General features: G+C 44.5%; 1 protein-coding gene across 1 annotated transcript in view; it reads right to left on the reverse strand.

Moving 5' to 3' along the window:
* PAMR1 (peptidase domain containing associated with muscle regeneration 1) overlaps positions 1–19,644 on the reverse strand; it is a 76,804-nt gene that overhangs the window by 13,187 nt on the left and 43,973 nt on the right. The window contains exons 5-6 of the mRNA XM_043481692.1: positions 17,853–18,070; positions 15,192–15,299 (exon numbers count right to left, since the gene is read on the reverse strand). Coding sequence (XP_043337627.1) covers positions 15,192–15,299; positions 17,853–18,070 — 326 coding nt within the window. The remainder of the gene's footprint in view (positions 1–15,191; positions 15,300–17,852; positions 18,071–19,644) is intronic.

Below are 19,644 nucleotides of genomic sequence, written 5' to 3' on the forward strand. Positions count from 1 at the left end.
GTAGCAATTTAAACTACACATAGTCTCTATTTCCCTTGTTCGCCTTTATTTACAAAGCATCCAACTGCCTTTAAAAATCAATTCCCCAAATGCATACACCTTAAAGAAAAACTCATAAAGGAATCTAATTATTGGACCTTTTCAAGTACAAAGCAATACTTCTTGGCCTCTTGGTAATGCAATGGGTTTCCAGATCTGGGTCCAGTGTGTTGATTCAGACTTCCGGGTACCAAGCATGGTCTTTGTACATTCATCTATTTTAATCTTGTTTAATGAAGCTTTAAAATTATATTCTTACATCAAACATCTACTGAGCATTATTCTCTCTTCCCTCATTTATTTCCTGTACTTTTCAAAGCTATACCTTCTCCTCTGATGCTTTTGAAGAGAATTCTAAGACTTCCTTATCCATCCTTTTCTCTCCCAGTTTAGACCTCTACCTGTTGGGTTCATAGACCATCTGCATCTCATCAGAGCATCTCCCTAGGGTTAGATTTCAAAGCTATCTCTCTTTTCTCCCTGTGGGTCCTCTGTTTAGAAACCTCTGTATCTCCCCACTGAACTGACTCATGATTCTTTCCTATTTGATGTTTCAAGAGCTTTTGATTTCATTTCTCCTCGGTGGGATGGATGTTTTCACACAAAGCCAAATGAGAATTTAAAACATCTGCATCACTGGTGTGAAGGAGCATCAAACTCCTGCTTTGCTAAGTAAAATATTCCATAATTAGTCATAAATAGCACATTGTCCTATTACTTTGGGGACTCAGCCTAGGGATATAAACACATTAAGTTCAGCATGCCTTTACATGCTACCTTGTGAGCAAAGGCAGTACTCAGGATGCACTTCTCTGCGATTCTGTTTCAGATAAATGCTTTAAAAAAGACCTTCTCTCCCCTGTCTTCTTTTGTTCTTCAGGACAGCAGTATTAGGCAGTTCACTGTGACACCACTTTACCGAGGAGATGCGATAGCTTTGCATGGCTCTTGTAGTGATCACTGTTGGTGCCCCATCGAGGTCTCCTCTCATCCTTTTCCAAACTCTGCTTCCATATGTGTGCTTTGCTGCTGAGAGCTGGCACCTGCCACCTTCACAGACTGCCCTTGGGCATGGGCACCATCTTGCCCATATGAAGAGCTGAAAAATGCCTAGGCTTTCAGCCCCTTCATGCTCACCCCAGGGTTGCCCGTCGCCAGTGGCTGATGGGCGTGGAAGTACAAGAGCCCAACTCCTGCTCTTCCAGGCGTGGCTTACCCCTCCCCGCGCCTTACAGGACGGGGCAGAGTCTGGGAGCTCAGTTAGAATCACTCAGACCTGGTTTCTTCCTCTTTCCCATTTTCTTTCTGCAACTTCCTTAGCGGTTGATCCTGAGAGTACTCCCTTTAATCAATCATGTGGACCCAAATGCGGCGCAGAGTTCTGGCTTGGGGAGTTCTGCTTTTTTCTTAGCCCTGGGCATCAGAACCCTTCACGACTCCCCAGGGCGGCACTCCTGGGAGTGATGAGAAACCCGGGAGGTTTCCCCCCACCCCCGGCATGGGGCTTGTTTGGCTTTCTGCACTCCTAGGAGATCTTGGGGAGGACGACTGGCAGGGCAACCAGAAAGACCACATCTCATTAGAGGGTCTCCAGCCTCCACAGATATTCTCAGACTCCAGAACCACCACCCCCAAATCCCATCAGCAGGGCTGTTTTGACCCGAAGGGAACAGGAGCTTTAAGACATGGATTTCTCCAAGCTGAACAGTGTGGACCCAGAATACACCATCCAAGGATTCTCCCTACTGATTTGCTGCTGTCTGTGTAAAGCCAGGGACCTTTTGCAACCCTGGGGTACAGAGGTGGCCCCAGCAAAGACTGAACTTCCCATGGGTCTTAGAGTTGGACTTAAGTTGATTTAAAGCAAATAAAGTTATATCCTTTTATCCCCGATTGGTTCACTAAGATTCATACTCAGTATAAGGTATAATAGCTAAGATGACCAGGTCCAGAAGGTTTTATGGACCATGACCAAAAGAAATGGACATGATGATAGAGGCATCAAGAATTATATCAGGATACTGTAGAGACATTACAAGGAGAAGTAGCTTTTTGGTGCACACAAATAAAACCACCTTCTTTGTGCCCTGTGGTCAGATCAACTACACTGACTATAACAAAAGTAAGCTCACACTCTTCATTCCTAATTTAGGGAGAGAGTCCATTTCCCATCACCCTAATGATAACAAAATTCAGGGGGTAGATCCAGTTGTGGCAAGAAAGTAGACTGCTTGTTCCATTATATCACTCTCCACCAGTATATCCTTGCTCACAAAATATCTTTTTATGAATGAATCTAGAATTTCAATATGATACACCAGATTCACGAGTATTTGTCTTTTCCTTTCTTCTCAAAGCTATAAGTTCAAATTTGGAGACAACACATAGAAAAAATCCCCTAGGAACCAAAGAATTCAACCACCACTTTTCTTTCTGGAAGCCCAGTATGTCTTTCTGTAAAGGCTTGTGAAGTGCAGTTGGCTGTTGGTATCACTGATGACTTTTCTTGCATCCTCTATTTGATGAGTGCCTCCTTTGTGCCCAGCAGCATCAGGTATTGGCAGATGTGCTTCTGTAAGTTTAACATGGAAATTTTTCATTTAAACCCAGAAAACCTAAGGCCCTCCCCTGCCTTATTAAAATAAGTGCTTATGTAAGCACTTAAAAAATGGTCTGAGGCCTTCCAAAGACTTAACCCCCAAGTCTTCAGGGGAATGGAGACACACATATACAATTTTTTTCATTAGCACCATTTCATCCTAAATGACTAGTGTCTAACTTTGCTTATAAAATTATATCAGAACATAGGAACGTCTGACCAAGGAATAAAGTAAAGGTAATCACTGGGGCCTTAAATAATTTAAAGAGGTGTAGGGGGGGGTCTCAGAAAACACTAGCCAACCACAGCAATTGACGGTAGTCTGGGCTGCACCAAAGATTCCATCAGGTATGATTAACTGGGTTGACACAACTCAGCCTTTGTGTTGCCTGAAAGATAACCTCTTAATCTACAGGCAGAAACCTGGGTGAAATGGAACCAGGTTCTATTTTAGAAGCTCATGCTTCTAAGAATAACCATTTGGGATTTGTTGGAATCTATTTTATCACGTGTGTATTCTCCTTGTGATACTAGACAGATGTGTTGACACAGAGATTACCATTTAACCAGGGCACGTGGTACAGTTAACGCAATGAGACCAGTTGATCAAGGGCACAATTAGCAAAGAGGACACAATTAGCACAGGCCCAGTGATGCTTCCTTACAATGTGAGCAGCCGCTTTCTAACACGTGTCTGAAAAATGGTAGATGGCAGAGGATGACCAAATCCTTCAGATTTTAAGTCCTTTGGGAGACATTATAGGCCCTCTCTAGAAACATTACTGACATCTCCACTCACTTGTACTACCCCATCTCACAAAGGACTGGGCTGGCCCTTTCACCCGAGAACAGTGAATGCGTGAGAGAGAAAGAGACAAAGAAAAGAGACAGAGATCAATTCTTGGATCTAACATTGAATCTTTTTAAACCAATAATACAGTCATACTTTGAGCATCCTTTAGACAATGCAATCCTGAAATATATGTTATTTAGCATTGATCAAAGTCTTATCCAATATTTTAAAGAAACAACCAAATGGTGATCTAGCTGACTTGAGCTCTATAGCTCTATTAAGTTAGCTCCTCAGAGAAATATCTTCACAAAGTATTTTAGGTTGGGTTCTTCTAGAAACAGGCAGGGAGAGACAGATTTGAGTGTAAGTAGCTTATGTAGGTGGTGATCCCAGGAAGGACCAAAAGTAGTGTGGGGGAAGTAAGACACAGAAGTTTGCATTATTAAGAAAGTTACTACTGGGGGCAATGGAGTTTCAATGCCTCTGGGAAATTCTGAGAGGCAGTGTAGGCTATGCTTCAGAGTCATACTACCCAGAGAGCAATGGATATGAGTTATTACCTACAGACCACCATCAACCATTTGTTGAAGGATGATGAGATGAACATTAATTCCTCAGCACTCCAGTCTTTGCTCATATATGAGTCAATGGACTCTGAGAGCCAGAGAAAGCCCTTAGGCAGAGCTGCAGGAGCCTGGGGCTGGAGGTCAGTGGGTCAACAGTAATGATGTTAGCATAATAAAGTCTGGCTACCTTTTTGTTTCCCAGGAAGGTGGAAGAACCCCGTTTTTACACATTTGGTATAAAAAAGGTTAAATTTCTGTTATTTACAAAGTTGAAGTGAAAAACATTTCTCCAGCACCCACCTTTAGATAAGGAGAGGGAGGAATTGGGAATTAAAATAACACAAACAATATTTGCATCTGCAAATGAACTTGTATTTGCTTTCCGTTAATACACAATGAGAGCTATGCCAGTGACGGCCTTTCTCTTTTTTGCCTTTGCTGCCAGGAAACAGAATCGCAGACTTTCTGAGGCTGATTATTTTATCTGATGCAAACGTTAAACTTACTCTCTCATCCCATATAGTGTCCTTCTTCGCTGTTCTTGTCCCACTTCTAAACTCTCTTACTATAATTATTATTTATACCCTGTATGTGTGCGCAGTCACTCAGCTGTGTCTGACACTTTGTGGCCCCATGGACTATCGCCCTTCAGTCTCCTCTAGGCAAGAATGGGATTTTCCAGGTAAGAATACTCCAGTGGTTTGTCATTTTCCTCTTCCAGAGATCTTCCCAACCCAGGGATAGAATCTGCGTCTCTTCCAACTCTTGCATTGACAAGTGGATTCTTTACCAATAGCATCACCTGGGAAGCTGATTGCTTTCAAAATTGGTTTGATATGATTTACAAAACTGCACCTAAAAAAGCATACATTTCTTTTCTCAAATTTTATATTAATGATACATTTAGGGTAATGAGAGAGCCACCTGGGCAAAACACGAAGGGACTACTCTGTCTCTTTAACAGGAACTCTTAGAGCTATAAGAGTATCTTGAGAGTTCCAGCAAGGGACACAGATCCAAAGTCAACAATATTCAGGACTCCACTATCTAGCTGGCAGTGTGAGCTGGGGTGTTAGCTTCAACTCTTCAAATACTCTGCCAACCACCCATTCTCGCTTGTCACCAAATTCAAAGGAACAATTTGTGACAATTTCAGTTCTATTTGGAAAAGGCATTAGCTTTCCTTTTTTTCTTAATATATATATATATATTTTTTTTTATTGAGGTACAGTTGACTTACAATGTTTCAGGTGCACACCAAGGTGATTCAGTTATACATATACAATATATTATTTTTGAAATTATTTTCCATTACAGGTTATTACAAGATATTGACTATAGTTCCCTGTGCTATACAGTAAACCTTTGTTGCTTATTGCATATGTTTTTTTTTTATTAGAAATCTAGCATTCTATTCATGTTAAGTCAAACAAGTAGAATCAAAATGTCACAAATTTTTTAGTTGGGCAAAAATTCAAGTTTTCTAAAATATACATATTATTTATATATAAGGCATAAACTTTCTCACTGGGACTTCATTCATCCTGGAAGCCTGACTTAATGAGACCAACACACAGAGACAGTCATCGGACAGGCTTGAATCCCTTTCTCACTTCTTCCTGTTCAGCTTGTATCTGAGTCTGGTGCCTCTGGACCCAACATCTTTTACCTCCAAAATGTCTTCCCCAACCAGGAATAATGACAGCAACTGGTGATATAACCCCTCCACTGAAAACACTTTTTATCCCTGTCCAGCTGATGGAACTCTGCCCCCCTGATGTTTTCCAGCCTTCCAAGGTTGTGAATGAGACAGTACCCATGTGAAATTATACTTGGACTGCACACACTGCTATTTGTTCATCTGGCATTAATTTGGAGGCTGAGGCTTACAATTAGCTACTTGATCTTAATCAGTATTGTCCTTGGCTCCTGGTACACTGTGTCTTTCGGATACCACTTTTCTGGTGTTTAGATGGCCTATTTCATTAGAAAGCTAAAACTCCCTGTGCCTAAGAGACGGGTCTGCTTCAAAAAATCCTCAGAAAGTCCTGGTCACTTTGCTTTTGTTCAAAATCAACATCCTCATTTGGTAGAGTTGATGGGTAACTTATGTAACTATAGAGACTTAGTCGTCTTCTACCTGGGGATGTGCTCAGTAAGTCTTCTTAGAGCTTAGAATGTTTCTGAGTCAGCCCCAGGGGATGGGGCTGGACGTAGGTAATAACACTAAAAAACTAGAGGAAATGTCCCCCAGGGGCATTCATCCGTCAACTTTTCAACTGTAAAGTACGCTCGCCATGAAAATAGCCCAAACAAGGCAATTCTGTTTAGCCTTGGGGATGAAGAGGATGACCTTAGAGGGGAGTCCTGAGCTTCAGAGGACATGTGACTCCTGAGATCCTGTCCACTTAGTAACTCTGATCATCACCATCACGATTATTACCAAACACCTTTCTAGAAGAAGTAGTACCCAGGAAATGCATGGCATGACCACTCTCCTGTGTGCCAGAAAAAGGCTGAAATTGGAACTGTTGTCCAGTTCTGCCAGATGAAGCAGGAAAATACACCAAAGAGCCCTGCTTTACCTTACCAGTGTCTGGTGCCTAACAGACACTCGAAAATGTCTGGTTGGATGAATCTGCAAAGTGGGGAGGATCATAGTACCTACCCCAGGGGGATGTCGTGACAATTAAATGAGACAGCGTCACATAGAGCACAGAGTTTGGTCTATATTGAGAATGCAGAGAATAACTACCATTGTAGTTTTTAATACTTGGATATCAATAAGCATGCCTTGTGTTTTGCAGAAAAGAAGCTTCCATCTTCTGAAGCAGGGTGAGGAACAGGTAGTGAATGCCCCCACAAGGCAGGAATTTTTAAGGAAAATGGGAACACTGTAGCCCTTGTTAAGTGACTGGGGTCGGTCTCGGGTCTACGATAGCAGGTAAGTTTGCTTCCATCAGAAGGTAATTCGGCTTTGCTCTCAAGTTCTTCTACTCTTCTTATCTTCCCACCACTTCCCTCCGTGGGCATATAGTCCATCCCAGCTCTGATGAGTTACTTCTTAACCCAAAATCAAAATAAATCCTACCCCTGCATGAAGTCCTGCCTCAGGGACCTTGTCTGCCAAAGCAAAAGCCAAGAGGGTCCCCACGAGGAGCAGGCAAGTGGAAGCAAAGTCTTAGTAAAACAGTGGTGGACCTGGCCCATCCCACACTGATGGGCACTCCATCCCAAGCTCTCAGAGTCAGTCAGGCTGAAGAGCTGTTTATGAGGCTTGATCTGTCCTCTTACTATTTGGGTAGAATGCCATCCATCACTAAAACAATTGCTGACCAGCAAAATGCACCCCATATATACCAATCTTAATCATCTTACTCTGAATGAGAAGAGGCAATGCCTTGATTAAAAGGCCACAGATTCATAGAGTCCAGCAGAGTTAAAGCTAACATGTCATTTGGTCTATGCAGACTCAGACTTACCCAACAAAAAATGATTCAAATGATAAGGAAATTTTTCCCCTGAACTATAAAAAACAAGCAAATATTAGATAGTTACGAAAGGGAAGCTTCTACTGTGTTCAGTGACCACTTTGGCTTTCCAGATCTAAATCCAAATGAGACAGCATCCCTCCAAACATGCTAAGAAGGGTGGCAGAGATTCATCTCCATGTTATGGAGAGACAGCAGATGGGAGGCTCAGGTATAGAAGTATAAGAAGGAAGCAGACTACTAGCTAAGCATCCTCCCAGCGCTCCTTCCGTCTCCGAAGGCTCTGGGTTACCAAGTGCTGGTGGGTAATAACAGTAGATCCCCAGGAACTGTTTTTTTATGAAGTTATTCTTATACCCCTCATGTCCTCTCCAGCCAGACCATGAATTCTCTTTTCTGCCCTGTTGCTCTAATTTAATATGCAAGGGATGCTCTGGAGACTTGGTCTCCTGTATAACCACAGAGGACTAACATAGAGTCCACTTCATGTTAATGAGTGACCATTAAAAGAGAACCATGAGACACAGGGAGGCTGACCAGGTAACATGATGCTTGGGGCAACCTGCCCTGGAGTTTCCCAATCCAGTCCCCCCTGCTGTTACTACACTTATCATCTCCAACAGCCCCCTATCCTGGCTGCTCTGGCTGCAGAGACTCCCCATCCATCACGCCACTGTGCATGTCTACTCCTGGGACCCAGGGTTTCTTTATGACAATGGCATTGGCAGTATCTACCTGTCCTTTAAAACCCAATCTTTCTTGCCTGGATGCTGGTGTAATGGTAGCAGTCCTTAGCATCTGGAAATGATTCAGGAAGAACAGCTCACAGAGAAAACTCAGAAACTCTTGGGAGAATTTTCTTAAACCTAGAGAGTCTGAGAACAGTTTGTCATGATCTTCTAGTTTGTAGAAACGAGTGCTGATGCCCTAACCCCTTAGCTAGAACATCCCTGCTTTCTGTCAAACTTTTAAATGGCTACACGGGCCCAGAAGTAGTAATAAGAATAACTGCTTCTATTAAATTCAGTATAATGGTATCACTATCTGTATCAATACACAAGTACCTTAAATGGATCATATCATTCCCTCCCCGCCATCACCCCTAAAAAGAACTTGATAAGATTTTCCTGGAATTTATAAGTGGGGAGACTAAGACTCCTAGGAGGTAAATTACTTGCTCCAGATTTACCAGGCTGGTAAATTGCAGATTTAGAACCAAACCAAAGTCTTTCCGACCAGAGTCCAAGCTCTCCACGCCAGGTTGTGTCATCTCAGTGTGGACAAAGGTATTCTTGCCCATCTTCTGCATGTTAAGGATGAAACAGACCTTTAGAACTCTAAAGAAGCCAGTACAAAATTCCATTTTCACAATGCCTCCCCTAAGAGATCTTAGAACAAATACGTATTAATTCCAGCAAGCCTGCAGCGCATTATTTACCTGTGATGGGAGAGGTGACTGTGACCCACAGGGGTCTCAGCACATTCATCACTATTAAGGTCTCCCGGAAAACCCCAAAGTTCCCAGTCACTTATTTTTGATGAGAAACACGGGTTGGCCCTTTGAAGCTGAAGTATAAAGTGTGCCTCTCATCCTAGGCTCTTTTCTTCCCAGTCCTTGGGACAGGCTAGTGGGAAACCTTCTGATGCCCCAGAACCCCAATGAATCCAGAGACACCATTTTTCTTTAATTGGTGGAAGCCGATTTGTGTTGTTCAAAGGCGCGTCTGAGCCCGGAGGGTGAGCATTGTGGCCCAAGATTTAGCCCGTTTCATCGCCCTTCATTAGGATGCAGGGGGGAGACCTCGGCACCGTCAACTGGGCCAGAGGAACAAAGGCAACATGGAAACTGGGGCGGGCAGTGAACCCCTCACTCTCTACTTTTTCAAAACAAGATTCCGACCATTTACTCGAGAACTTACTTTGTCCTTCTGTTCCATACAAAGAAACAGGAAACTTCAGAGGGAAAAAAAGGGGCCCCAGTTTCTTACATGGTGGCCTAGGGAGGTTGGGGTTGGGGAGGGTGCTGGCAGGAGGTTAGCTTGGCCGCAGAGCTGAGGAGGGGCCACTCCCCTGTTTTTGTTCTCAGAGGAGGTCATCTGGGAGCGGGAGAAGGTGGTTCTTCTTGTAAAACCCCTTGAGGAGAAGGCGGGGTCACAGTCAGTAAAGACCAGCCTCAGGACTTTTGCACCCTCTCACTAACCCAACTGGAAAACCTGTGTTGATTGTATCTTCTTGTTCATCTTGCCTGCTTGTTTAGTCATTAAATTGTGTCCAAGTCTTTCGTGACCCCGTGGACTGTAGTCCACCAGGCTCCTCTGTCCGTGGGATTTCCCAGGCCAGAATGCTGGAGTGGGTTGCCATTTTCCTCTCCAGGTTGTTTATCTACTACCCCACAAAATCTGAAGAAAACATCTCCCCTCAGACTCAAAGAATTCCTTAAAAAATAAATCCATTTCCAACTTGACAAGGATAGACCGAGCTGCTGACACGCATGTTCTAATTCTTATTTTGAGGACTGGTGTTTATAATGGCTTGTCTTGTAAGCTGGTAAAGTGTTGACTTTTTTGGTGACCACTTTGGCAACAGCTCTCCAAAGTTTAAATACAGGATAGCTTTGGATTAAGAGTTCAACATCTAGGAATTTATTTTACAAAATACCTTCATATGTGAACAAAGAAACATGTGAGGCTATTCACTGCAGTCTTTTTCATAATAGTAAGAATATTAAAAATGACATTAAGTCCATCTTAAGCGATGGGATGATTATTCGATTGGATAGACATTCATACAATGGAGTCCTCCAGCAATCGTTTTTTTCTCCCAAGAGGGAGACCAACATTGATTGACCTGGGAAAATGTCTATGATATGAACACTGAAAGCAAAAAGTTGAAAAATTGTATGTATGCTTTAAATTCACTTTTGCTTAAAACTGGGTTTCTCAGGCTTGGCACTACTGACCTGCGGGCCAGACAGCTCTTTGTTGTGGGGCTGCCCTGTGTATCTTAGGGTGTTCTGCAGCATCCCTGGCCTCTACCCACCAAATGCCATGGCACCCTCCCCTCTCCTGCTATTACAACACCAACAAAGTTTCCAGTTTCCAAAAGTCCCCTGGGGTGGGAGCAGGGAACAAAATCACCCCCAGAGGAGAACCATTGGTTTAAAGTAATGACATATAGACAACCTAGGTTTGCACCCCTTAGAAAAAAGTTTAGAGGGATCCTCATCAAGTTGCTAACCCTAGGAACCAGGATTAGTCAGGGAAAATAATGTTCTTTTTATTTTATACACCTCTGTACTGGTTGATTATTTTTACAAGTCTACATTTCTTCTGTAATTAAGTAGAAAATCTACTATTCTATTCCCACTCACATAGATAGATACAAAGAAAATTAAGAGAATAATTCATATCAAGAGACAGTTAATCAGGACTTTCTAGAGAAGAGAGACAGGTCTTACCTGGGAAGGGAAGTCCTCTGAGAGGACTTGATAATGAGACAGGATGCTAACCAGAGCTCATCAATCCATCCCCTGCAGTCTCACCAACCCAGGCGGTGAGAATGGTGTCTGAGAGATTGTAAACAAGGTGGAAAGAGTGGAATTCTGGCCTCTGGTGTTGAATTTAACCAATTTAATGTCTTGAACCCTGTACTTCAAATCCTTCATTTGCTTAAAGGATCATCTACCTTCCCACAAAACCTTTAGGAGAGCAGCACATTAAAGCATCATCCATGAAATGATTTCCCCTCATCAGATTTGGTGCTACATAAACAAAAGATGGAATTCTCATTAATATTTGTTTTGCTGCTTTAAAAGTCATTTTTTAAAAACATATGCCTAGTCCAATTTGGGCATTTTAGAATTTAGAGTATTCTAGAATGCTTCAGTTTCATATTAATTTTGAAAGAATTTCCTCCAGGGAGGTATTTTCAGCTTTTTGATATACCTGTGATAGTTTTTTGTTTGTTTGTTTGTTTTTTCTGGAAAAATGGTTAAAGTTTGTTTAGAAATTACAAGGTAAACTGCCGTAGACAATTGTGATGATTCCCTCCCTGAGTTAGTTGGAATTCATGGTGAATTTCTTAAGATGGAAAAACAGACCTAAATCTTATGGAAAATAATCAAACATTTGGTCCCCCAAGGCTTCCCTGGTGGCTCAGTGGTTAAAAAAAAAAAAAAATCAGTGCACTGCAGGAGACATGGGTCCCTGGGTCAGGAAGATCCCCCTGGAGAAGGAAATGGCTACCCACTCCAATACTCTTGCCTGGGAAATCCCACAGACAGAGAAGCCTGGTGGGTTACAGTCAAGGTGTCTCAGGAGTCAGACATGACTTAGGGATTAAACCACCACCACAACATTGATGCCAGTAAATGGCTTATCATATCCACAACTAATATCTTGCCTCAGTCTCAACTACAGGGTACTAAGAGAATTATGGTTTTTGAACAACGTTTTGAAAAGTAGCTAGAAAGAATTCTCTTGTCCATCTATGCTGATGTTTTGAAACCAAAAGTGACTTGAGACGAAAAGCGATTTGAGACAATTTATGAATCAAGTTATGAATCAGTTCATAATGACATAGTTTACATTCTTTTTCATCATGTTTATTTGTTCTGTTCTGGGTTTTTTTCTGGATAGAGTAATAATGCCGAGAAGTCCGTTTCTCACTCAAAAGCTACTCATAAACACTTTAGTCAAAACTTTTGGACCAATTTCCTTCCCCCTGTTCCACTCCCCTTCCCCAATTTGACTCAGCTTCTTACAGGTATTTTGTCTAATTTGGTAATGTTTTACTTTTCTCCAATTTTGTCTTTGTTAATCAAAGTCCTAATACGGTAAAGTTCTTTTGTCAAGAATTTAGAGCTTCCTTTTTTGGTCCCCCCTCTGCATCTGAACGGTAGCACTCATGATCTGCCATTGTCAAGAGTCCAGACTCACTCTATCTACGAATTCTTGAAACAAAGGGAAAGCAACACCTCTTTTCTCTACCTTGCACGCCTCACAGAGAACGTGAACAAGACAAGAACCACAAAGCAGAACATAATTTCCTAAGAATCTGGCATAATCACACAGGTCAGCTGTGACACCCAAAGCAACGGGTGTTTTAAGCAGAATGAAATGTACGCTCAAAGACACACTATGGACACTAGCTTCAGTCTGCGTTGTTTGCAAGGAAAATTCATGAAATTAACTGAAAAACGCATGAACGTCAAACCAGGTCTCTCATATATAGGATGACCCCAAAGTAACCTGCGTATGCCAGTTAGGAGCAACAGCAGCAGAGGATGCTGGGACTCTGTCCGTGGGGGCCCCTTCCCTCCCGCCCCCCACCCCGTCTACTCTGCTTACTTCCGACAGCCTGCACCGACCAACTCGTCCACCGCTCAAGTGTTATTGGAACCACGCTGGCACACGCACAGAAAGTTAAGCTTGTCCTGCTTGCCCAAGGCAGTCCGGAGCCAATCAGCAATCACAGTTGGGATGTGAAAGCCCAGCTGTCTTGCGTTAAAGCCAGGACACACTCTGAGATGTACTTTCCATTCCAGATTCCACTGCCTGTTAACACTCAGGCTGGGATTTTGCCTGAAATCACGCCTTTGCTTGGCTTCCTTCCCTTCCTGTCCAGCCTCCCCACTCCCTTACCGGCTTCTCCTGGGGGACGTGTCCTTAACACGTCATCTGTACACATGTTCCCATGTCAGGATCTGCTTTGGGGGAACCCTCCCTAGGTCATTAGCTGCCCTCCTTTGCTTTTCCCCAAATGTTGACTCCTCCTGTTCTGCTCATTTCATCCATGCGACAGCTGCAGCATGGGACACCAGTTTCAGGTCTCAAATTTCCATTAGGACCACTTGTCATACATAGACAGGCTCTTGATTACCAAAGACCCTTGATAGTTGACTTCTGGTCATAGTGTTTAAGTTCCTCTCTGCCAAAGGCACAGTCCTGGGCACTGCACCAGCGGGCTGGGTGCTGCCCGATGCTGCCATATGTGTTGGCCTGCGTGTACCCTTCCCAAGGGCAATGCCATATCAGATACATGTTTTGTATCTGATATGGCATTATCAGATACCATTATCAGATAAGGATTTACCATATCAGATACATGTTCTAGTTTCTCTCCTCTGGCAAAAGTTTGAGTCTAATACCACTGAAGAGTCATGATCTGCCTTTCAAAAACATGAATGAGAAACTCCTACCTGCTTTGGAGTAAGTCATTTGAGTTTGCTTCCTCTTATTTCTACTGTTTGATTGACCCCAGGTTACTGAGGATGACTGTAACCGAGCAGGACCCTTTGGGTTCTCCTCTCCCACATCCTCTGCTGGAGCTCCTCTCTGGAGTTTATCTAGATAATAGTATCTGATGCGCATTTCCTGAGTTGTTTTATAGATGCTAAAATCACCACCAAATGGACGAAACTTGATGATCATGGGCATGTGTCCCCAGAGCTCCTGGCACCTAAGGATTGATAATGTTAACCCCTCTGTTACCACACCATCAACCAATCAGAGAATTATGTGCAAGCTAATTTCATACCCTGCAACCTCCCTCTTTCACCTGGCTTTTAAAAATGTTTTGCTGAAACCCTTCAGGGAGTTTGAGCTTTTTTCAGCACTAGCTGTCCTGGACTCCCTGTCTGGTGCTTATAATAAACTTCACACTTCCTTCACCACAACCCAGTGTCAGTAGATCGCCTTTACTGTGCATGAGGTGAGTGGACCCAAGTTTGGTTTGGTAATACTACCATGGTTCTGCTTTTGACTTCTGTCTGCAAGAACCGGAGAGTGTGGGTGACCCAATGGGACAGCCAGGATATGCCCCTTGAGTGGCAAGGGCAGAAAGGGAATCATCCTAGAGACCAATATGTGGACTGCCATGGCTGGAGGACTTCTTTGCCCTATAACTCCTCTGGGCTATACCACCCCTGCAGCCCCATCGCCTCTCAGACCTGCTCAAGAATTACCAGAGAAGTACAGAGCTGAGCTCACAAGTTGGGATAAGCTCCTTCAGAGAACAGCAAGACATGCTTTCTTCTGCATTCCCATGGACCTTAGTGCATAGTAGTCCCTCAATAAAATGTTGCTTTGTCTGTGACTCATGTAACCTGGTCAGACTGTCATAAGATGACGACTGTACTTTGTCATTCACTCAGGATACTCAAATATGAAAGAGTATGCTATTAATAACTAGACATAGACAAAATGCATAAACTAGGACTGTCCCTGGGAATCTGGGGCTCATAGTTATCCCACATCTTTCCCATCCTCAATGCGGGGCTTCAGATTGCACAGAAACACAATGAATGGTGCCCTGGAGCATGACTCCAAAATTCAGACCGTGGGATGGAGAGTGAGTTCAGACTCTGGGCCTCAGGAGAGTGTATGAGGGTAGCTTTCTACTGTTGACCCTTTCTCAGTGTTTGAGCTCTGGATACTATTTGAGGCCACTGAAAGTGTATCTTTCTAAGATAAGATCTTTCTAAGCGGTATTTGCAGGTGAGGGCAAACCTGGGTGGTTCCAGACATGCTGACTCAGAGGCAGCCCAGCCCTCATGAGATCAACTCAATGGGAGAGTCCATGTTACCCGTCATCTTGGACAGGCCATGCAGACACCAGGGAACAACGCCCCCAGCAAGCTCCCCAGACCGTCTCCGTGCCAGCCCCGCGTGGCACCTTCACGCCCACTCTGCAGGCAAACTCACCGTTTTCACAGTGCTTCCCGGTGTAGCCCGCCAGGCAGGCACACTTGTACGATCCGGTGCTGTCGAGGAGGCAAGTGCCATCGTGGAAACACGGGGACGAGGAACACGCTGTAAGACAGAAGGCGATTTCTCTCAGTGCCTCTGTGCGGTGAGTCCCTTCATCCAAGCCCCGAGTCCTGACCACAGCCTCTCGCTTGTCTTGTAAAGTCTGCCTGCCATTTTTAAACTCCTTTTATTGAAATCATGTTACCACTGTTTCGAGACTGCCTAAAACAGCTACTCAAGAATCAAATGTTGCTGATGCTATTTGAGGTTTTCCAAGGCCCCAGAAGATGCTCCAGACACCTCTAGTCTGGGACAACACACACAAGTGCACCACACAATTAAAGCAGAAGCAAGCTTCACCCCTCCCATAGGGGCTCCTATGGGGAGAGAGCAGGCTTGGGTAATACATCATCTTCTTTTCAAGGAAGCTCAGCATCCGGGGTACCGGGGGAAAGGAACCGGAAGACGACTTCATGACACTGGTGATAGGGTACTCAAGAATTTCCAAACAAGCATCTGTAAACAGTAGTCCCTTGAGATGTTGAGAGTTAACGGTCTCAAATATGGTGGGGAAATGCTACTGGTGTTAAATGATAATTCACCAGGTTTCCCCACTGCAGAACTCAGAACACTCCATGTTCTAATGTGCACTGTGAATTTCTAAGAATGCACATAACATTCTACCTTTCACAGGCTTATTTGATCTGAGAGACTGCATTTCACAGAGTGTCCTGGGGACCATTTTTCTGCAGAGGACACTTTGGGAAACACTAGTCTGCTAGTTACCCACTAACCCCACCTTCATTTACCCTGGGGTAGAAATACATGGCTGGGCCAAGTGCAGCAAGCCTGAATCGAGCGCTGGCTCTGTGGAAGGCGCTGGTAAGATACAAAGATGAACAGGAGAGCCAGTTCACCAGGACAAAGCTTTGTGAAGAAGAGTCGGCAGTGGCTATAACCTGAAGTGTGACTGGGCGAGTGTCAGAAAAGAGAGAAAGTGCTAGAAGACCTTCAGAAAAGGGCAAAGCCACAGCCCATTGGAACAAGGGAAAAGGTTTAACAGGGGAGGAGAAATCTGACAGGGCCTCCGGGGATGGGACATCACGTGCAGGAGTTGGGAATGGCTTTAGGCAGGGAATAAAGAGGGCAGGTGGGTCACACCAGGTGCCTGAGGAACAGGAAGAGCTCTATTTGACCACATAGACCAGAGCTCTCCAGGGGAGAGTGAGGAACCTCCTGACCCTTCCCCCAGTCACAGGGTCACAAGCTGGTGAGCTGCCGCTGCCCCCAACTGCAGACTGCCGTGAGCACCCCCAGATGGATCTCAGCCTCGGCTGGCAGGGTGGCGCCAAGGGGCAAGGACTGAGCCACAGGCCGACCACACACAGCAGCAGAGCCTCTAGCGCTCCCAGGCCCTGCAAGTCTGCATAGGAGACACCCGTCCTGGGAGGGAGCTAGCACACAGCTCGTAGGAGCAACTGCTGGAGGCTCGGGCAGGGACGTTCTCAGGGGGACGAGGCGGAGAGGGTGGGGTGTCTGCTGGTCTTGCTGACCAGGCAAGGCTACAGAAAGACTGATTCCACTTCTGCCCACCTCCCTTCCTGAGACATCCGTATCAGACCTTCCATAAGGGAGCTTGAATGGTCAAAAGGCCACTGCAATTTCTAAATTCAGTTATTTGTTTCAAAAAATAAATACCTCAAGCTGGAGTTTATTTTGTAAAACCTGATGCAATCTCACCTCCAAGGAGTAAAAACGATCTGGGGTGATTCCTTAGCACTGAGCCCGTTGTTCATTTTGGCCAAATGCTACTTCCTCATATGAACAGGACAGGAACTGAAGTCAGAAGCAGAGTTCCTCACAAAGTGAGTGGCATTTCCCGGGTAGTGTCAGACTTTGAACAGTTATTTGAAAGATGACAAAGGAAGCTCAGGGCATGCCTGGGCTGGGCAGCTACTGAGGGTTTCCTCTGTACCAGACACTGCTCAGCTCTTCACCTGTTCTGTCTCCTAGAGACTCCTTAACGAAGCAGGATCTAGGGTTACGCCCTTATTCAATAATTAGGAAACCCAGGCCCAGAACAGTAGAACTTGTCCAAGCCACATGGTTTAATTTGCTAGGGACCAAAGCTAACTCTCTTAACCATGAGAGCCCCTAATAGGAGCTCCAGAGCCAAATTGTGCAGATTCCTAGTTCCATCTCCAGAGCTGTGCAACCACAGACAAGTGACCTGATCTATCTGTGCTATAGCAGCTTTACAGAAGTAATAATTCCTAGTTCCGGTTCTGGTGAGCATTTCTGAAATACCCCTTGCCATTTCTTTCTACCTTCTCAATGTGCAGGTTGTTTCTGAGAACCCAGCAGGTGGGGTTTTAACAAAGCTGGGCAGGAAGGAGAGGGATACACAGAAAAGAATGTTTATCTAGAGTGCAGCCATAAAAAGTGACATTTGGGAACTTCTCTGGAGGTCTAGTGGTTAAGAATCTGTGCTTCCACTGTAGGGGGCATGGATTCAATCCCTGGTTGGGGAGCTAAGATCCCGCATGCCTCTGGGCATGGCCAAAAGGTAAACTTTAAAATAAAATAAAATTCAATCTTTCTCTCTCTGGCCTTCACCTGTGATCTCCTCAAAGATGGCATGGAAGCCGTCGAAGTTCTTGGAGCCATCTGAGTGGAAGAGGATGTGGAGTGAGGAGCCCGTGCTTCGGATGGGAGCTGGCCGCTCGTTGCCACAGAAACGCTTGATGATCTGGCTGTCGCTGCTGTCCCCGTCGCGGACCTCAACGTAGTCATACTGGCACATGTAATCAAACTCCAGGCTCAACATAACAATCCTGAAGGAGGAGAGGGTGACAGCAGGAAACAGGTGAAGCCCCGAAGAGTCCTTCCACCCCCCAACCCTGGGCAAGTTCAAGGCCAGATGATCAGCAGGCCTCCGTGAGAGAGGAGCTATTGCCCTGACCTGATAGAACCGTGGTCCTGGAGGGCTTGAGAGCAGGTGCATTTCCTCCCCTGTGTGTAGGCAGATGTCCTGTGTGCAGGTGTGTGGACATACGTGCCAGGAGCAGGGGGCGCCGCAGTCCATGCCGGGAATCTCTGCACACACCAGCTCCTCATTCAGGGGCACTTCTCACTCCCAGCCTGCACGGCTGGTTCCTTCCTAAACTCAGAGCTCAGCTAAAATATTCTCTCCTTAAAGAGGCTTCCCCGACAACTCTTTCTAAAGGAGAGCCCTTGTTTTCTTCATAATGTGTACAGACATTTTAATTTCTCATATTTATCTCCTTGATCTCATAAGTGTGTGTGTGCACACATGCATGCCTGTCTGCTTCCCTAGACTGCACATTCCTGGAGGCCAGGGTGTGACATCTGCCTTATTCCATCACTCTTTGCTTAAAGCCTAACGCAGTGCCTGGCACATGGAGACAATAAACAAATGCTGTTGAGTAGGTGAGAGAACAGATACTTCAATTTTACAATTGGAGAGCGAGAGAGTGTATGTTATCTTAAAGACCAAGTAAAGGAAAAAACCCTGCATACTCTTCTGTCTGATGGAAGGATCAGAAGATAATTATCCTCTTAGTAACAATAACTCATGCCCCAAAGAGTAGAAAAAATATATCATATCAAAATTTCAGAATCGAAAGAGACATATCTTTGATTATCTCAAAGGGATCTTGGGTTTGGAAATAGTGGGGTGCAGCGGATCAAAAAAGCAGAAGATAAAACCCTAAGCTCCCATTTCCAAGAGGTAAGAAAAGAGGCATACACACACCAAGGCAAGAGAGGAAAAGATAACGTTTCAGAAGATTCCCAAGCGAATGCCTGAGTACTCAGGGTCACAAAATGTACATCTGTATCTTCTTCCTCACATTCCGGAGAAGTGGGAATAGACAGAAGAACTCAGAACTGCCACCTGAAACGTTCGGCCTAGTGCCACTTCTATCACCTTGGGTAAAAACTTCAAGTGCCAGAATTAGAGAACTATCAGGATATTGTAAATGCTCTTAAAGATCTTATTAAAAAGAAGAAATGATCACTGAGTATGACTAGTGTTTATTTTTCAGAAATTTTAATCACAAAACCTTTTGTAAGGCAGTGTAAGTCCTACTCATCATAATGTGTGCAACATGCTATAGTAGCAAGGATCTGGTCACCACCAACTCTCTGCCGGCCTTGAGCGATCACTTGCTTCTCTGGGCTTTGGTATCTTAATTTGAAAAGGGGGAGGATGTGGATGGGGGAGCCAGGGCCACCACCAAACCGAGATCACAGCTTTTTCTGAAAGTGAAACATGAGACACTGCAACCTGCATTGACATTCACTCATGCATTCACTCATTCAACGCATCTTCGGCAGGTCCGCTCTGTGATAGACGCTGTTCCAGGTGCTGAAAACACAGCAGCTT

This window comes from Cervus canadensis, chromosome 11 (genome assembly GCF_019320065.1).
Source record: "Cervus canadensis isolate Bull #8, Minnesota chromosome 11, ASM1932006v1, whole genome shotgun sequence".
Taxonomy (NCBI): domain Eukaryota; kingdom Metazoa; phylum Chordata; class Mammalia; order Artiodactyla; family Cervidae; genus Cervus; species Cervus canadensis.